At 39.8% G+C, this 20,061-nt stretch overlaps 1 protein-coding gene across 1 annotated transcript in view; it reads left to right on the top strand.

Moving 5' to 3' along the window:
• LOC128781606 (neuronal acetylcholine receptor subunit alpha-7-like) overlaps positions 1-8,921 on the top strand; it is a 56,989-nt gene extending 48,068 nt beyond the window's left edge. The window contains exons 9-10 of the mRNA XM_053931287.1: positions 2,471-2,580; positions 7,872-8,921. Coding sequence (XP_053787262.1) covers positions 2,471-2,580; positions 7,872-8,393 — 632 coding nt within the window. The 3' untranslated portion in view covers positions 8,394-8,921. The remainder of the gene's footprint in view (positions 1-2,470; positions 2,581-7,871) is intronic.
• The last annotated feature ends 11,140 nt before the right edge of the window (positions 8,922-20,061 follow it).

The raw sequence follows: 20,061 nt of genomic DNA, 5'->3' as shown, positions 1-20,061 counted from the left end.
GTTCTTGCTCCTGCTAAAGCACTTCACAAAAGCAATTACTTCTTTTGTTCTCTTCTTTTTCTAGTGAATTGCTTAGGCAGGACTTTTTGGCTCCTGTCCAATTAGCTATCCTTAAGTTTGAGGTGGAGTCCCCAAGATCCTATAAGGTATCTTTTAACCAAATTGAGAAGAGAAACTTCTAGGCTTTTTTCCTTTTTAAGGAGACAAAGGGTAACTTGTTTACTCCATCAACAGGGGACATATTCCTACACCATATACTTTTTTTTTTTTTTTTGCCTTGTGGACATACCCACTGAGTTTTGAGGCCTTTTCTTCCCTTACAGGGGAATGGTCACTGAGTCTAGACCCAGGGTCTTGGCCATCCCTGCCTGGTTCTAGATTGTAAGGACAGTCAGGTTTTCAATCAAGGAGATGCATGGGCATGTGATCTAGCAATTCCTTTGTGATCAATGGCTATTAGTTCTACCTTCTCCTCTCTCACAAAAGGAGGCAACAGCCTTTAACATATCTCCAGCTAGAGATGTGAAAGACCAGCAGCTGTGCCAGTCATTGCTATATTTTCCCTCCACTTTCACTGTTGTCTCTTCAGGACTGGCAAAATCCAGCCTTAGAGCAGTCCTGGGCATTTCCAGGACTTTGCGACTTTCTCTCTGAATACAGCACCTACACCTACCCAGTAGGTGGGCATAGATCTAACTGCCAGATTTCAGAGATATCTTGTACACATTTGACTGCCTCATACTAACACACAGGGCTCAAGTATTGTGCACTATGTCCTCCATCCTTACTTTCCAACTGAAGACTTCAGTGTACCTTGAACAGGAGCACCCTACTCCTCCCCTCAAAATGCAGATGACACATCTCCAGCCTCTTCTTTGCCTACCACCAGGCAAAACTATAAAATATCTTTCTTTATGGGTCCCTGGCTCCCCTCTGGTTCCCAGTCTGTCCTGGAAATAACTGTTTTCTATTTAATAGCTTTTCTATACAGCACTTTCCTGACATCTGTTCCTGTGTTTACAGCATAAAAAAAAAAAAAAAAAAAAAAAAAAAACCAAAACTGGGAGCATAATTCCTCTGCTAATCATTGGTTAGGATCTTGAGTCAGATATCATCAGGGTGCTTCCAAGTCTAACCAGGTGACTAATTTTCCAAGGGTATGTGAAAAATCTTAGCTAAAGCCATTTTAAATGGACCATTTCAGGCATTTGAAGTCTGGCGGTATCAAAATTCATAGAGTTTAAGGAAGTTGTTTACTGACTCATGGCAGTAATTAAACCAACAATATCAACAGTACTGTGTTTCTCTTACATGGGGCATGTAACAACTTCCATGAAACCTGGTTTGCTCTGCTTCTGCCTGCTTGTTGACTCTCCTCTCTGTGAATAAGTGCAATAGAGACTTTTAAATTCATCTCACCATTGGGACTGTTCTTATCTAGATACATATTTAATTTTGTCATGAAAAGCCATACCTCTTGAAGAAATCGCAGCCTTGTTTTCAGGAAGGCCTTAGAATCTCATTATTGTAGATTTTTGCTCCTGAAGCTTTTTGCTGCTGAAGCAGTGGGATTCGGTATTAAGAAACACAGGCAAAACAAAACTTGCTTTGGAGTTTTGATTTAATTTTTTTCTTTTCCTTCAAGCTGCAGGAGGGAACGCTGTGGGTTGCAGGAGGCTGCAGTCTGGGGCAGTGTGATGTGCTCTCCCACATTGCACCATTATGTCAGCCAAAAGTAATGCTCCCTGGTATTTTCCCACTGAAGCCTTCAAATGCCATTACCCCTGTGGGTAATTCTGCTTTACACTCCAGCACATAAACCTTACTCCTGGCATGAGGAAGATGTACAGCCACTTAGGAGATGTGGCTTCAAGCCTCAGTTCTGGCTTTCAAGATATTGTTTTTTTTCCTGACAGCAGATTTAAATTTAACATTCAAGGAGGCTGTAGTGTACTTTCATATGAACTAGAAGAAGTGGTCTTAAGGGCTAAGAAGAGTAATGAGAAATATGCCTAACCACCTGGAGCAGTAGTGGGGCAAAGGTGGGGAACTGGTGACACTTTTTGAAGGGATCCAGAGGCACCATGATGAGAGCATCTCCCTACAACACCTCTGCTGGTATCATGGAAGGCCTAGGACTGGGAATGCTGGTGTTCAGTGGGTGTTGTCAGCTCAACTTCTCACTGTCCTGACAGCAGGCACAAAGGTGTTCTTACTGTGAGTCCTTACACTCTTCTTCAGGGACAAAAAACAAACAGTTTTCACCTTTCATGTGTTCCAGGCCTTCCCTCACAGGAGAGAATGGAGCTGAGCAGATACACACCTCAAATGCTTCAGTGCAGCAGACCATAGAAGAGAATGTTCAGATTTGATGCAGTGCTTCCAAATGTAGATCTCAGGACATGGCCAAGGAATATTATGGGCTCTTTGTATTTCCCCCCACTTAACCAAGTCCTCCTTTTGCTTGCAGCTCAGTATTTCGCTAGTATAATGGTCATCGTTGGTCTGTCTGTGGTCGTAACAGTGCTGGTTCTGCAGTTTCACCATCATGACCCCCAAGCAGGAAAGATGCCCAAATGGGTAAGCAGTTTTGGTTATAAACATTCAGGAGGTTACTATGGAAAGAAAAGAAAATTATCTAAAAACTACAGTGAACTTGTTATAGGTGAGAGGCAGAAGTTGTTTTCCATTACTCTGAAGAGTTAGTTACAAACAACATAGTTGATGCTTATGTTTGCAAATGAAGGGGAAGAACAAGGAAACTAAATGTGCTTTCCCACTAAAACCAGTTTCTCTTATTCTCTTATTATTTAAAGTAGTTTCTACAATTTGGCCTTTGTTTTCAACCTCATGATGGAGTGGTTGAGTCATTACAAAGTTATTGCATTCACCACCTACTTTGCAAGTGCAAACCTTTAATTTCATATCCAGCAGACACCAGTACTGACAGAATGTGCTAAACAAATGCTAGTCTCTACTGGGCAGTTTGTCTACTGCCATCTGATCTCTTCCCAGTGTATTAGCATGTGGACCCTCTTTTTTCTGCAGCAGCAGACTTTGTCAGCTCAGTGAGGTCTGGCACCAATGCCAGTTGGCTTTCAAATGGAATGTTTCCTTTAGATTTTCAAGTTAAAAGAAAATTATGTTCTTTCTCCCTCTCTTTTTTTTTTTCTAATAGATTTTAGAATAAGCAAGGTATGTTTTTGTTTACAGAATGAAAAGGGACAAACACCACCCTGTTTGTAGGAGTCCAGTTGTACAACATCCTCTGATATCTTGTTTACCACATTTTTCATGCTACACTATTACCTTGACATTTCCCAATTATTTCCCAAAGTGCTGTATGATTAAAAAACCTCTTACTTTCAAGGTAGCAGAGAATGTGAATTCTGGATGAACCTGCTTGTAGGCAAAACCTGAGGGCACAAATCTGGGAAACATGCTTCAGATATCTTCATGGATAGAATCTGCAGCAGTATAACAGAACCTATTTGATTGCTTTTTGAGGAGCCCAACACAATGGCCCATGTTAGTCCTCCTCACAGGCCCTGCAAATCAACTCTTGCTCTCTACCAGACTCATGTTTTCTTGGCTGGAAACGCAATGTGCAGGAAATTCTCATTCAGGAGAAACCTTGTTCAGTGGCCTGACAGCTGAACTGGCATACATTACAAAACATGCCATCAGGAAGCAAAAACTGTGGAAAGCATTACTGGGAAGTGCAGATCATAGACTGTAAAAGGTATAGACCAGACAAGTTGACAGGGCTGAAAGATCTCAGGAGGAAAAGAGTGAATGCCAAGTGTGTAGGGAAGAGGCTGATCCCACAAAAGTAGGCACTTTTACCCTACCAGCCATGGCCAAAGCTCAGTTGTTAGAATTCATGTTCGTCTCTATTCTTTTTGTTGTTGTTTTGAGGTTTCTTTGGGTTTTTTTCAGTTTTGCCTGTCCACCTATGTCAGGTGTTTCTTACAGAGACACCTTGAATGAGTTTTGCTCAGTTAAAAAAAAAATCTGAAGACGTAACTTAAGAAAGAAGAAAACTTTTTGCATTACATTTTTCTGCATTTCCAGTACCAGCTGCTGCCCTTACCATTTAATTGCTTTCCACAATGTTCTCTTCATGTCAAAGCCAGGCCTCAGTTTATTGCAAACTCTAACCCTGATTAATGGGATATTGTTACACGATTGTTCTCACCTGCTGCTTAAATGGATTTGTCTGCTGGAGTCAGTTGCAGGGGAAGGCATTGGACAATTGGGCATGTGTGGGAGCTTCTGCAGACCCAGAAGATTTGAGTGGATGCATTTCCTAAACACAGCTGCTTTCTAAACTATTTACTGTAGAGCAATTTATTTTCCCTGCCTGTTTCTCAAGGGGTCTGTCCTTGCGCTTTGCAACAGAAGAGGGAGGAGAGTGCCTGTTCGTGTTTATCCTCTCTGTAGGTGTTCACTTTCATTATTCCACTGCTTAGAATTGTGCCTTCCTTTCTATTAATCTTGGATGACTTACAAACCAGCTTTTTCCAAGGGAGGAATTTAAATCCAAGTTGTTCAGTCAGGGCATTTGTTGGCTACTCAGTTGAGAAATGAGAGCTGCTGGCTGGTGGACACTTTTGGTAATGTCTTCTGAGCTAGCATGGAAAAAAACAGTAAAGAAGGCCCAGCTAAGGAGCTGTTTGGGAGTGAATAACATCAGGTATGGACTACAGCTCAACTGACCTTTCTCTGCTGACAGCCAAGACTGTTTCATGGGGAAGAGATATGGAGAGACCAAGCACTGAGGGAAGAAGGGGTTTTGTGGGAAAAGGCAAGAGAACTCTGGCCCTTTGTTGTGCCTAAGGCAGGTTTGTTATGTTTCAGGATTCTCTTTTGATATACTTAAGACCTGGACATGCACAGTTCTGCTCAGGTGCAGATGTCCCTTATCAAGTGAGCTTTAATTGGAGACTCTCTGCTCTGGACTAGGCCAGGCTGGCAGTACAGTTGTATTATAGCTAGGAGAGGCTCACAGAAGGGTTGTTGACCTCTGAAGACAGCTGTACTTGTGTACTTCCTTCATAGAAATCCATATATGACAATACAGGTGAGAATATAGATTCATATTATCATACTCAGCTGTTATCCAAAAACCTGTATGATGCAGCTGTCTCTTGAATTAATTGGTATGACAAGAACAGATTGATGTCTGAGTGTCTGTCTTTTCAAGGAAATAGGGCATTTGAAATCCAAGCTAATTAAAAGCTGTGTTACTGTCTTCTGGGTATTTATTCTTCTATGGGAAATGGGTTTGACTGTAGTTATAAATGTAATTTCCCTAAGGAATAAAAACTCTGTCTTGAAGGAACAAGCAGCATTCCTATATAAAAGTGCTTTTTCACCTCACATCTCCTTTCAGAGTTAAGGCAGACATATTAACATTTTCTAATAAGAAAGTTTGCCTGACTAAGTATTTTGTAATTTCACAGTTCTAGAGAATTAACTTCTCTCTCCCCTTTGCAAGTGACACGGTTGACACATTGCTAGCAATTAAGATCTTTATTTTGTTCCATGTTGTCCCATTTTGTGTCCATGAGCAGTCTGAGCACATTATAATTAAGTAAGTTCAATTAAAGGCATAATCAGTTTTTTACACTGCAGTGCTGTGGGTAACTGTTTGTGGGGACTATGGGGGAAATAATGAAATATTTAAAGCAAAATAGTATGAATAATGGAAAACAGTCTTTCAGGACTTTCATAGTTTAAATCTAGCTGGCACCTAAGTACCAGACAGCCACTTGCTCGCATCCTAGCTCCCTTCTCTTGTGATGGTGAGAATAAGATAAGAACTGCAGCACTTTGTGGGTTGAGAGAAGAACAGTTGTGTAATTGAAACAGAATAAAATATGATAATATGAATAATATAATAATAATAATGTATATATAATAATGTATATAATGTATAATAATAATAATAATATAGTAATGGGTAACAATAATAAAAAAATAATAGCAGCAAGGATGAGAGAGAGTGATAAAATGCAAGAAAACAAGTGATGCACAATGCAATTGTTCACCACCTGCTAACTGATGCACAGCCTATTTTTGAGAAGCAATTGACAGCCTCCAACCAACTCCCCACACTTTATATACTTTTGGAAGATCCCTTTGGCTAGTTCAGGTCAGCTGTCCTGGCCATGCTTCCTCATGGCATTGTGTGCACGTACTCACTGGCAGAGCACAGGAAACTGAAAAGTCCTTAATTCGGGGTAAGCACTATTTTTCCAACAACCAAAACATCAGTATTTTATCAACATTATTCTCATACTGAATCTAAAACACCACACTGTACCAGCTACTAGGAAGAAAATTTACTCTCTCCAGCCAAAACCATGACAATGATGAAGAACAAAAAATTTGCTAGTGGGAGAGAAGTAAAGTGGCTCACAGAAAATGATACAGGATTGTGACATAGAAGAGCTCACATTGCAGAATTAAAAAATTGTGTAACTGCTTTTCACTGGTCATTGGTTTTGGCTATTATTATTATTATTCCTATCTGTGATTACTAAGACTTCCTCCTTTCTGAAATTATGCTTGTCATTACAGCAGTAACTCCAAGTGCTAGCTGTAATTTCCCCATTCCTGTATCTGTACTGTGCAAACACAGGAGTCAACTTTTCCTGCATCTAAAACAGCTTTGGAGGCAAAGTGTGGTCCCGAGTCAAACACAACCAAAGTAACAGGAGCAGGATTACACAGGGAATCCCTGTGAGTAGAGCCTCAAAAGGGAAACCAGAGGCCACATCTGTTCCCTCCTTGATGTCAGATTATTTGGCTTGCAGCCAAATTTATTTGGCTTGCAGTTATCAAAGAGGCCTATCTGTATGAAGGGTCCCTCTCAAGCACATTGTAAATGCCCTTTTTGTATGCATAACACCTAGAGTATCTTATAATTACAAGATTTTGCAAATTTAGTTTGCTGGTCTTCACACAAGACCTTACTGAATCCACAGCTTTTTTTCCTGCTTTTCGCAGTTAACAATGTTACCAATAGGAATTCCAGCCGGCTCAGGCACAGACTCAGATCAAACATCTGAAGGTCAGTTCACTGGAAAAAAATTCTGGAAGCACTCTCAGGAGTTAGCTCGCTTAATGACCTTGACAAGAAACATACCAGGCACAATCTGCTGTGTGCACATTAGAGCATCTTGTGATGCATCAGCACACAGGGCAATGACAACAGTTAACAGTGGCACTTAGATTTTGAGCTGCTAAATGTAATTCATTTACTCTTTTGAAAAAAAAACTGCTGTATTACATGGTTGAACTCCTCAAAAGAGTATAAAATAGCTTTCAAAAGAGTATAAAATAGCTTTCAAAAAAACCACGAAAACCCGACCAAGGTCTTTTATTTAGATGTAAACAATAGCAATGGGGATGGGAGATGTTCTAGAATCTGTTGTATAGGGATTTTTTTCAGCAAAATCTAAACATTGGCCCCCAAAAGTATTCAACTGCATCTCCTTCTTTACAATCTGAGAAATGTTTGAAAACCATACAGCCAATTTTGTGCTATCTGCTCAATTGCAGAGATCTCGGAGTGTTTGATAAAGATGGGTCTCCAAAGACCATTTTGTAAAGTAAGATTTTACATCTCTTTTGCTTTATAAGCTAAGTGGGCATTGAACACCCCTATGTTCAAGAGAGATCCAAAAAGGGGCTATCCTTGGTAAAAAATTAGACCCTCTAAGAAACATTTTGAAAGCAGATAGCTGGAGAACACAGAAATCCATCAGTATTTCTAAGAAACTGTGCAGACTGACTATAATAGTCACAAAAACTTTTAAAATGCTGTAGAGTGTCCTGTATTTCTGCCATGGTAACTCTTTCAGGTTCGTGTCATCCTGCTGAATTGGTGTGCTTGGTTTTTACGAATGAAAAAACCTGGGGAAAATATAAAGTCCCTCTCTTGCAAGTACAGCTATTCCAAGCAGCAGCTGAGTGTAAACAGCATGGAAGTGAATGTCCTTCCCGGGCACCAGTCCAGCAACGGCAACACCATCTACAGCTACCACACCATGGAGAGCCCGTGCTGCCCACAGCAGAACAACTTGGGCAGCAAGGGTGGAAAGATGACTTGTCCCTTAGCAGAAGATATTGAGCTTGTGCAAAAGAAAGCTTTAATGGACACTCTTCCAGTGATTGTGAAAATCCTGGAGGAAGTCCAGTTCATAGCGATGCGGTTCAGGAAACAAGATGAGGGTGAAGAGATCTGCAGTGAGTGGAAGTTTGCAGCTGCTGTCATAGACAGATTATGTCTGGTTGCATTTACCCTTTTTGCCATCATTTGCACATTTACAATACTCATGTCTGCTCCAAATTTTATAGAAGCTGTTTCAAAGGATTTTGCATAAGGTTTTCAAAGATGAGCATGATAATAAAAAAGTGAATATTGCCAGTAATTTTACTAGATAATTTAACTCAAATAGAGAAGTGTACTTATATGTGCTAACATACACAGAAGGGGATTAAAATAATTTCAGGACATAATTATTCCTGATGTTAGTGATTGTAGCTACTGAATAGTAAATATATTGAACTCCATTACTTATTTCATAGACTAGTGCCACATTATGTCATGATCTGTGATAAGTGATAGACAAGAATTCAATACATTACAATACTATAATATGTGTATTACAAGTTAACACTAATATCAAAGTGTTACTTTGAATTTGTGAACTTTTGGATATTGTAATTTAAATGACCATTGAAGACTATAATTTTTGCATCATTTTATTGGTTTCAGTATATCTGTGTTTTATAATTACTGTTTGGTGTGGCTGTGACATGCACTTCTCAGATTTGAAAGACATATCTCCACAGTCTCATGATGCTGTATATTGTATTTATGAAAATAAACTGTCCTCATATTACCTCAAGCTAGCACAATGACTGGGATGCTTTCTTGGTAAATTTGTCAGGAATGTGTCTTTCCCAGAAAATCACTTTGTGGGTTTTTTTTGTTTGTTTGTTTGGTTGGTTGGTTGGTTTTTAAAAATTTTTATTAAGAAATATTGGTTGTGACATTGGAAAGAAAATTCTTTCTCCTTGTTGACAATCATATATGTAATTTACAATCCTTGCTTAACTGTTTCTGTCACCTTGAAAGTCAGCTTAATTTAAATATCACTGCTCTCTTGGAACACAGTTGCCAACCTAATACTGACTAACTCTGTGCAATTAGGGCAGAATCTTGTGGCTCCATAATATCTAGGAAATAGTCCACAGATTTAATTTGGCTCAGATTTCCTATACCATCAACAAAGTAGTCTCTGTTTTTTAAATTCTATTAGTACAATTTCGTTTCTATGTGGTCACTAGGCTTTGTTAAAAGGAGTTGTCATGGTTTGACACTGGCGCAATGCCAGCGCCCCCATGAAAATGCACCTTCCCTAAATAAATGCTGTGAGATGTTATCAGGAACAGAGCAGAGCAGGCCCAAGCTTAATAACAAAGGGGAAAAAAACTTTATTAAACTACTACTAATACAGAAAACACATAAACTAAATCCAGGATGAAGACCTTTTAAAACACCCCTCCTCCTCCCAATTTCCAAAAACACCCACCATGAAACATCACCCGGGATTCCTGATCAAATTACCACCCTTCAGATAATCAATACTCAAGCTATCAAGGGAGAGAGAAGTCTCTCTTGCACCACAGACCCCCCAGGAAACACAGTTGCCACCTCCTGTGTTTCCCTGTCACACATGGCAACCGCCCAGAGAAAATCTGCCAGTGTGACACTCTCCTTTCCATGTCAAAGTGCTCTCACCACTGTGCATGGACAGACTGCTCATAGGGCTCCTTTAAGGATGCTTTGCCACGGACCCAAAGATACAACAGTTCAGTTTCTCATCTTGGGACTACAGTCCCCCCCATTTTCCCCTGGGGCCAAGGGTCCAAGAACAGAAATCATCTTCTTCCCGAAGACAGAGGGCATCACCATTCCCTCCTCAGCTTTCTTCTGTTCTTGCCATTCCTGTGCTGTTAGAAGCTGAAGCAGGTCTCCTTGGGTCACCACTGCATCCCCCTAAAATGCAGTCTTTATTGCAGGAGATTTTGGTTCAGTCCATGGCTAACAAGAAAAGTCCAGCCAAAAGCTACTTCATCATCTCGTCCCACCTAGATATTTCTTCTTCTAACATCTCAGGTCCCGGACTGTCTCTCTTCCACTACAAATCAAGGAGGAGTAATATTTTACAAAGCCCTCATTTCCCAGAAAGGGTTAAAAGTTCAGACTCCCTGGACGGCTGATATCTCGGTCCAGCGTTCCGTCTCCCACGCTGGACATCATCCCCCCCCTTCTCCTTCTCCTCTGCCAGCAAATTTCCAGGTGCCGCCAGGCTCTCTGTCACTTTCCCTCTGTGTGGGGGGGGAACAAAGGCATCTCCGCTTCTCTCCACCCTTCCGTCCGCAGGAGCTGGCTCGGTTCCAGACCCTCAGCCCCTCGGCCTACCTGGACAAAGCTGCATGGCTTCCCCTCCACCACCCAGCCTGTGGCTGGGCAGGAGAGAGTCTGCACACTCTGACGACCGGAACCAAAGAGACAGTTCTCCTGGGAGTTCTTGCTTTTAACCCCCTGTGTTCTCAGAGGCGTGTCCATACTTTCAGTGGTCACTCCAGGTGCCAATATCCAAACTTGACCACTGATTGGTTTGACCCAACTTCCTGGAAAAAATTCACTTCCATGTCAAACCACAACAGGAGTGCATAAAAGACTAATTTTATTTTGCTCAGCTTTAATGTATCAATGTTTATTGTCAATTTTCTGTCCCTAAATATTCTCTAATATAATGTCTATGTGTTAATAAAACAAAATTGAAGTATACCACTTCCTGGAATATAGGGGGGAAAAACACACTATTCTCAATATCAACTTTTTTCTACCCAATAGTGTGGGTGGGAATGATGCCTTTGTTGCATGATTTTATTTTCCCTACTGACCACTGTAGAGCTACAAAAGAACATGGTCTGATGTAGACACTTTTCCCCTTTGGAGTAACACAACACTTCTCTGAATGTACACTAGAAAAAAATAAGAATCTATTTTCATCTCTGGCTGACTTTTCAACTTCCTATTCTTCCAGGGTTAGTAAAACATTTACATTTCCCCTATTTGCATGATGGGATCCTACCCACCATCACTGTTGGAGAGGAAGAATATGATCATGATTTTACTCAACGGGCAGTACTTCCATCTAAAATGGATGGTGAAACTGGTAGTTCTACAGATTGAAGCAATATGCTACTATTTCTTTAAGGAAAAGATCTCTTAGCTTTTCCACTATGGCCTTTATTAGGTGGTGATCACTGGCTTTAAACAGAGACTTCACTATTTTGAATGTTAAATCTCTGTAGCAGTAAGATTAGATCATCACAACCATGGATTTATCGTACTTCTTGGAGTTGTGTTCAAAAAAGCACCTAAGGAGGTCAACTTAGGAAGGTCCTAATTACAGTGACCTTTTTTATATTTCACATAGTTTTCCTGGTTACTTCAGCTGCAGATGCAGCTCCAAATGGTAACAGTGGTAAAATCCCCTACTGAAAATTCTATCCATATTTCAGAGAGATCTCTTCTTTATAGGAGCACTAGTGCTCTAACTAACTCCAAGCCTGCAGGAGAAAACTCCTGATACCTGGTTATTTCTCCTGCACATTTTGCTGCTTCTGCTTACAAAATTGTCCTTGCTGAGGTACAGAATATAATTCAGGAGGGTTTTTCCTAATATTAAAACCTCAGTGAAGAGCAGGATTATTTTGGGGGTTTGGCTCTTCTCTTAGAGAGCAGCTGAAATACTAATTTCATTTTTCTGTTAGCTAAAAATCTAAATATCCAATTATTTCTGTAGCTTGTGATGAAGTATACTAAATGAACTTTGGAGCACTTGTTCAAGGACCAGTAATATTTTTGCTTAAAAAGCATTTTTGAAAGCAATTTTCAGTGACAGGATAAAAAGGGTAAAATCACACAGTCAAAATAACTTAGCGTCCTCATGCAAAGCATTGTTCCCTTACATGAAATGAGTTGTTGTTTAAGAGTATTTTTAACTCAATGCATAGACCTTAGGATCAGAAGGAAGATGGAAACTATCTGAAGGCAATAGTGAAAAAGTGCTTTAAATAACTTTTTTTCATATATAAAAGTCAATGCAAATAAAAAAAATTCCAATTCTAGGCCATGACTTTGTACTGTTAGATTGCCAGGGCTGGATTGGCTCTTATAGACATGTCCTAAAACTGAAATTGCAATTTACAACTCTTTACAATGGAGTGAAACTACTTGCTGATAACTCTTTCAGATTGCATATGAGACAGATCCTTTTGCTATCCACTTATCACTTGACCTTCTGAAAGGTAATAACATTGTTACACAAAATTCGTAGAACAATCTATGTAAAATAGCACAGAAAAATGGCTACTGTGCATCGAGAACCTTGCAGAATAAAATGTGAACCAATCTAAGATTTTCCTGAGAATTACAGTACACTTGGAAAGATTGATACATACTGATTCACAGCTCTTTATGGCATCACCAGTTAGTGTCGTGGTGTATTTAATTCCAAGAGAAGGAAAAAATCCCAAATTGATTGCAAAGGTTAAATGGCATCAAGAAATTAACCCACAATATCCTTTCCAAAATCCAGGCACTTACAGAAATGTTACACAAGGAGTGGTGACCTTACTGTCCCCTGTTAACACAGAACATGATAGTAAAGGTCCTTGTGCACTTTATCTTGCTGAGGAGCACCTTATTTCCCAGAAGGCATGATAGGTTTCTGCTATGAAGCTATTCAGCATAACAAGATGAGAATCTGCCCTGATTTATAATTCAAACATAAACAATAGTTCATATAATCAAACATATTATTTACTTTTGACTCATTAATTATCTCAATATATCTAGATATACACATGAAAGTCTGTGGGTTTTTGTTTTTGTTTTTGTTTTTTTTTGGTAGAACATTTTTGTCTTGCAGGTTTTCTAATTTATCTGCCACCATGAGAAATGCAGCTGTGTAACTTCCAACAGTGAATATCAAGTATTTCTATATTACAGTAAGGTTGCATACTTCTTTCATTTGAAATTAACATTTCAGTATTGATGACAATAAAGAAGTGATAAAGATCATGATCTAAACACATTAATCTGAATTACTAAGTGCCTAGGAGAAGAGGACACTATAAATGAGAAGAAAGTTAATGAAGAACAGGACTAATCTGGGATTTTAGACACTAAGAATGTCAAATACTGAGAAATCCCCAAATACAGTGAAATCCCTACAGAAATAAATAAAGGCAAAATATTTAGGGTTTGAAGGCTGAAATTCCTTCCCTTTTGTGAGGTTCCTCTTGGCAGAATTTGGAACAAAAATTTAGAATTCTGTTAAAACACTTGGTGAGGTTACATCTGGGTTAAGAGATTGAGCTAAGCAGTGATCCTCTGGCTGAAATGTTTTCCAGAATTACATACCCAGTTCAGAATTAGATGCTAAACAAGTTTTCTAGTGTTTTTTTTTTTGTTTGTTTTTTTGTTTGTTTTTTTGTTTTTTTTTTGTTTTGTTTTGGTTTTTTTGTTTTGTTTGTTTGTTTGTTTTTTGTTTTTGTTTTGGTTTTTGGTTTGGTTTTGGTTTTTTTTGGGGTGTTTTTTTTTTTTTCCCATTGATAACAAAGATACTAAGGAAGAAAGGACATGCAACATAGGAAACTCCAAGTTTCAGCATAGGTAAGAAAGCATGTGCTCAGAATGTTGCCTCCTTTTCTTTCTAGATGAACAATCTAGAAAATACAAACAGCTCTGCACTGACAAGAGTAGAAGAGCATCTTGGGTTTCTGCTTGATACTGCAGCTGCTAAAGCTAAACTCCATCACAACTGCTTCCTAACACCATTTCAGATGGTCTTCAGATCTCTGACTCCTTGTCAAGTCTGTTAATCATGCAAATAATTCACACCATTTTTCTCTTGTCCCAGTATGGGAGCAAGAGTGGCTGTATCTCAAGTGCTTTCAAAAGGTGCTTAACTTCCAATAACAGAGAATTCAATTTCCCTGATAAATTATTGGCATATTTATTACTCCTTGTTAATATCTAGCATATAAATGAATCTAGTCATCTCAGTAACTTTAAAAACCCACCTTTCATGTGACAAAGCAAAATGTCAAGATTGTTAGCTGATTAAGGATGAATTAAAAAAATATTTATGGTGATAATCATGATCATTATTAGCAATCAAAGTCCTAATCATGCCACAGTTTTTTTAATGTTGGGAATACCTTGTTCATGTAACAGGCACAATTTTGGAAAAGAAAGTTTACTAGTTCTTCAACACATAGAAAATTTATTTTGTGAATGGAAGGCTCTGAGTTGTTACACAGGCTGTCAACACACTGCCCTGTAGGTTTTCATTTAGTGGAAGGAACTGATGAAGACCTTTCCAAGTACAACATAGGTTTGACATAGACCAGATAGACTTGTCTGATTGAAGGAAAAAATGTGTTGAACAAAAAAAAAAACCACAAAACAAAACAAAACAAAAAACCCAAACACAAATACAATTAAAATGCAGGAAAAAATGCAGGAGGGTTTTAAACTACAAAAAGAGAGTTAAATTAGATGTTGGAAAGAAATTCTTTACTGTGAGGTGGTGAGGCACTGGAACAGCTTTCCCAGAGAAGTTGTGGATGCCCTATCCCTGAGAGTGTTCAAGGCCAGTTCAGATGGTGCTCTGAACAACCTAGTCTAGTGCAGGAGGGTTAGAACTAGATGATCTTTAAGGTCCCTTCCAAACCAAGTCATTCTATGATCCTGTGACTCTATGGTTCAATGATCCTATGTCAGTACACACTGATGCAACCTTTCACTCAGCAAAGGTTTAGATTCCATCTTTTATGCATTCAAATGTTCACTTTCCAGGTCAAACAAGTGAAGGTTTTGAACAGAAAAATGGAATTTCAAAGAAATCCTTATCTGCCTGTCATTGGCAGGTACCTTCTCTGGTTATGTATGCTGAATGTTACACTTCCAGATCAGCTTCACAGCTCCTCTGCATTTCCAGGTCTCTGGGACCAATAGACTCATTTGTGTAGATGAGGATTCTCCTGTGACTGTGTGCTGTGGTTTAACCCCAGCCAGCAACCAAGCACCACAGACAGTCATTCTCAGACAATGACCCAGCAGCAGGATGGACTGGGCAGAGAATTGGAAGGGTAAAAGCTGGAAAACTCACAGGTGGAGAATAATTCAGTTGCATAGGGAATGCAGAAGCTACACACACAAGCAAAAATCCCCAAAGAACTCATTCACCATTTCCCATGGGTAGGCAGGTGTTCGGCATCTCCAGGACAGCAGGGCAGCCTCACACCTCACAGTGACTTGGGAGGACAAATGCCATCACTCCAAATGTCCCCTCCTTCCTCCTTCTTGCACGCAGCTTGGAATACTGAGCAGGAATATCAGACGGTCTGGAATATCTCTTCGGTCAGCTTGTGTTTCTCCCCAGCCTCCCATGTACTTCCAGCTTCCTCACCAGCTTGGCAGTAGGATAAAACAGGGAAGGCCTTGGCTTCATGTAAGCCCTGCTCAGCAGTAACAAAAACATCTCTGTTATCAATCCTGTGTTCAGCACTAATCCAAAACACAGCACCATACCTGACAGTGTGAAAAAACTAACCCTACCAAATCCAAAACCAACATATAGTGCTGTCATTATCCTAAGGACTTGCAGTCAAAAACATTCCATGAACCAATAGAATATCCTCAGGACACAGACACTGAAAAGAACATCAGAAAGTGAAAATAATCATTAAAATGTCAGAGACAAGAAAAAACAACCAGAAATCGAGAATCCACACAGCATAAAATATTGAAGTTCATGAAGGAAGAGATAAGGTCAAAGCCACACAGAACTCTAATAATAGATGTACCAGTATTATTCTGAATTTCATTCTAGTTACAAATAATTCTGATGAAAAACTTTCACTAGTTTTTATGATCTTTTGAGAAGGCATATGATTAGTTGTTAACAATTCATTTTTATTTTGCTAGCACTGTTAGTTTGATTGTATAAAGAAAAATTACTGCTAAGCAAAAGCCAAGATTTTTCACTTTATAGTCAATAGAAGAGTGATGCATAATTAACCTTGGCCATGAGGACTATCCAAAATTACAGGTGACGGCTCCCTTTTTCCTTTTATCTAGGGGAAATGAAAAGGAGACATCTTGACATATGAACAACTAACATCCATGTTCTGGAACTCTGTAGCAAACAAATGTATTTCCATTTAGGACATTGGTTTTTGTTTGTTTGGTTTGGAGGTGGTGCTGCGTTGCTTTTGTTGTTGGTGGTGGTGCTGTTGTTGTTGTTGTGAGGTTTTTGTTTGGCTGTTTAATTGTTTTTTATTGTTGTTTTGGTTTGGTTTTAGTTTTGGATTGTTGATGGGGTTTTTATAACCTGTCAAAAATCCCTGGGGAAAAGCAAAATCAGGGAACAGAAAGACTTTTGGTGACATTTTTGACCATGATACTACAAACTCAGAGAATTTTACTGAATGTAATTTGCCGTTTTTAACACTGTGTACTTAAACTGTACTGGGAAGTTTACAGCTAAGTTCAGCCCATCAGAAACATACCTAAATTATGCATAGTGTGATGATGACATGTCCTTCTAGACCAGTGTCCCAACAATTTCTATGACCTGATTATGCCTTCCTAAACAGAAATTCGTTCCTACAGCTTTGCAGCTAGCAGTACTTGAGGAAATAAAAGACCACATATTATGTGTTGAAAAGAACTGAGAATATAAAACATGTTTATGGTTAATTTGATCATCTCCACATATGACCTGAGTATTTAAATAATGAATTTTCTCAGCACTCTGAATGCTAAGATACCTTGACTTCACAAGGAAGTCAGAGCTGAAGCATATTTTTTGGCCAGTTCAGAAAGTTTCCAATTTTATCATTATGTGCAACCAGATGTCAAAATCCTATTGCAAAATTATGTGATTATTACATATTACATATGCATAGGCATACAATAATGAGCAGAAGGAAGTGGAAGTGGCAAGAAAGAATCTTCTGCATTAGTTATTGGGTGCATAAAATTCTGAACGGGAGAAATTGAGGGTTTAGGACTATGCTAAATACATAATCTCAAGCACTAGCTCAACTCCAAACATAAAATTTGACATGCCGTGTTTGTTAAAGTCCCTTGGGTGTTCTTTGAAGATGTGTCCACTGAACACTACCACTCCAGCAAACCTCTCCACTAAATTCCTGCTGCTGCTGAATTTAAAATGAACATGCTCTGGGATTAACTGTCACAGCATACTCCCCACAAACAGATCTAAGGTCAGCAGAAAAGACTGCCAGAGATTCAGGTTCTCAGCAGGAGTTTTTTTTAAAGGCAACTAGTGTTTGTAGCAATGAGTAGGACACCTAGAGACTTAGTTCTCTCTAATTATGTTAAGATGTCCTCAGCCTTAATTGGAATACTGCTGCCAGAAACATTCTAGACCACACACCTAAGAAAATGGCATTAAGCACATGATATTCAAAGTGGAACACGAAACAATAGCTCCAGAGAGATCAGACAGATGAAGGGAATGACCCTATCTCAGAGACTGATGCAGTGCAATGACCTGGAAGGCTCATGCTGTGGAGGTGCTGACTACCACGTATTCCACCAGGTCTGTGTTTCAGCATATTCTCCCCACTGCCCAGAAGTCTTTGTCTTGAAGAATGGCAGCAGATTGCAACCAGATGTCCAGGAAAAGCCTCAACTAACAGACTTTTCAGTCAGCTGTGTGAATTTAAGATTTTAATTCCAAATTACCTTTGGAGAAAGGAATACAAAGGAAATTTGGGCCAGCCTTTTCTTTAATATCTCTGGACAGGTCTCCTAGTTAAAGCTGAGAAAGGTCAGGTTCAGCATGTGCCATCTAGGATGGCTATCCTGAGGTGAATCTTGTACAAAGCTTCCTAAAGGCTTCAGAGGATATGCTGCACTGGCTGACAGATCAGAAACCTGATTGTTTAGAAAACTACTATAGAAGTTCTGCATCTCTTCTTACATACTCAAAAAACTAGCATTACCTTTTTTGAGAGTTCCCCCTGAGTTCTAAAAACAAGACTTAAAAGCATTGTCATAAAATCAGAATTGGATCACTTGTCCCTTACTCATAGTTGGTTTTTTGTAATTGTTTCCACAGGATAATACCATGCTTTTTATGCAACAATATAACAATCTCAGCTTTTGATATTTTACTATTTGAAGGAGTTTTTCAATAGCAAAAAGCAGTTAGATTTATACCATGAGCAAGATGGCCAAGTAAAAATTAGGCTTTTGGAAGGGTCAATGACAAGCATCTGCAAAACACTAAAGATTCCTACGAAATTGTCAGAATTCAGTGGTGAGAGAGAGAAAGAGATGTGTTTGTAAGGAGAAATGTCCTTTCCATAGTTCCTGGGGATGCATGAAGACCATCTGACATAAAAACCAACTGATCTTCCAAATCTGGATAAGGCAAAAAATAAACCACACATGTGTCCATGCTCTTCTTCCATGGCTGTTAAAAGATGGAAACAGAGGCACTGTTTACAGTTAGACAGCAATTAAGTGTGTAATTTTGATGATTTTGATGTAAAAATACTATAATATAGTAACTTTTGTCATTCCCATGGACACAACAAAAGAGCTTGGCCTTTATCTCATTGACCAACCATAAAAAAAATAGTTCCAGCTTTTTGTATCTCATTTTCTACCACATTCTAGTAGTGTCTTCTTAGCAAGATGACAATCAGTTCTTCACTCAGACAGGTTGTGGATTACTTCTCCACTGAGATAGGGTTTTCCAGGTGACACAACTGAAGTCTGTGTCATGGATTCCCTAAAAGAAAAATGAAAGGAAACAGGGAATTTGTCCAGTGGTAGAAACAGCCATTCGGGGATTAGTCTTCAACACAGGCATCATTTTGCCATAGTGTTCACCACTTTTAACAGACAGAAGGCAAATATTTTATTGCCCCTTCCCAGAAGTGCAACATATAAACATCCTTATGGTAAGAATCACTGGTGTGCTTCCTGGTGGTAGATGTCAGGGAATTATTCTCTCCACAACATACAGAGAAGTAGAACACATATATTCTTTTCTGACTGCAGTGCAGGAGTGTTGCGGTGTGATTTCATGGTTTCCCAAGAACCTTGGTTTCTCCCTTGAAGTTGTCCTCCCAGGTGTGTCAATCACTCCTCCCTTCCCCACCCTGACCCCTGCTGAGCACTGTCTGTCACTCCTGGAATTCAAGAAGGGTGTCGAGTGATTGGGCAGATTCAAAAGATGCCCTCCACCCCCAGAGGGCATTGGGCCATCCAGGTGTCCTTTGTCCCCTGAGACCTCCTCTCAGGTACCTGGTCAGTGGGCTCCCTATCCCTTCCCCCCTCCCCTCCCCCAGGGAACCACGCAGTCTGGGCAGTTCTGATGGAGCAGTGATAGGATTCAGAGTCCTGCTTGGAGCTGTTGCTACATTCAGAGGCCTGTGGGTCAGAATAAAAGCTCTGGATTAAACCCTCCATCAGAACTGACTCCTTTCCTTCACCATAGCCTTAAAGGATTCTCCAGCAGCAGGAAACCTGAGGAGCGGACCCTTGGTGAGAGGAGGCTCCATCGCACCACCACCTGAGCTCCAGCTTGCCTGGACTTCTCTCCATGTGCCCAGCTGCAACATCCAGCTAGCCAAAAGTGTGTCTGGGGTGAAACACCATAGTTGCCGCTATTTGGTCCAGCACCAGGGGCCAGACAAGCCAGGGCACGTCCCGTTCTCGACATTGGCACCACCATTACAGGAGTTGTGCACTTCTCTGTACTTAGCATGGAGAAGGTAACTCTGAAAGAGTCTGCCGTAGCGACCCATCGTGATGCTTTAATGGAGATGGATGCCTCCTGATGGACAGATCTGGAGCTGTCTGATACAGACTGACTGTCCAAAAAAACCCCCAAAACCATGCTGCCTATACTCAAA

This window comes from Vidua chalybeata, chromosome Z, assembly GCF_026979565.1.
Source record: "Vidua chalybeata isolate OUT-0048 chromosome Z, bVidCha1 merged haplotype, whole genome shotgun sequence".
Lineage (NCBI taxonomy): Eukaryota > Metazoa > Chordata > Aves > Passeriformes > Viduidae > Vidua > Vidua chalybeata.
The sequence above is the reverse complement of the archived record's forward strand: the minus strand, read 5'-3'. Positions and strand labels throughout refer to the sequence as shown.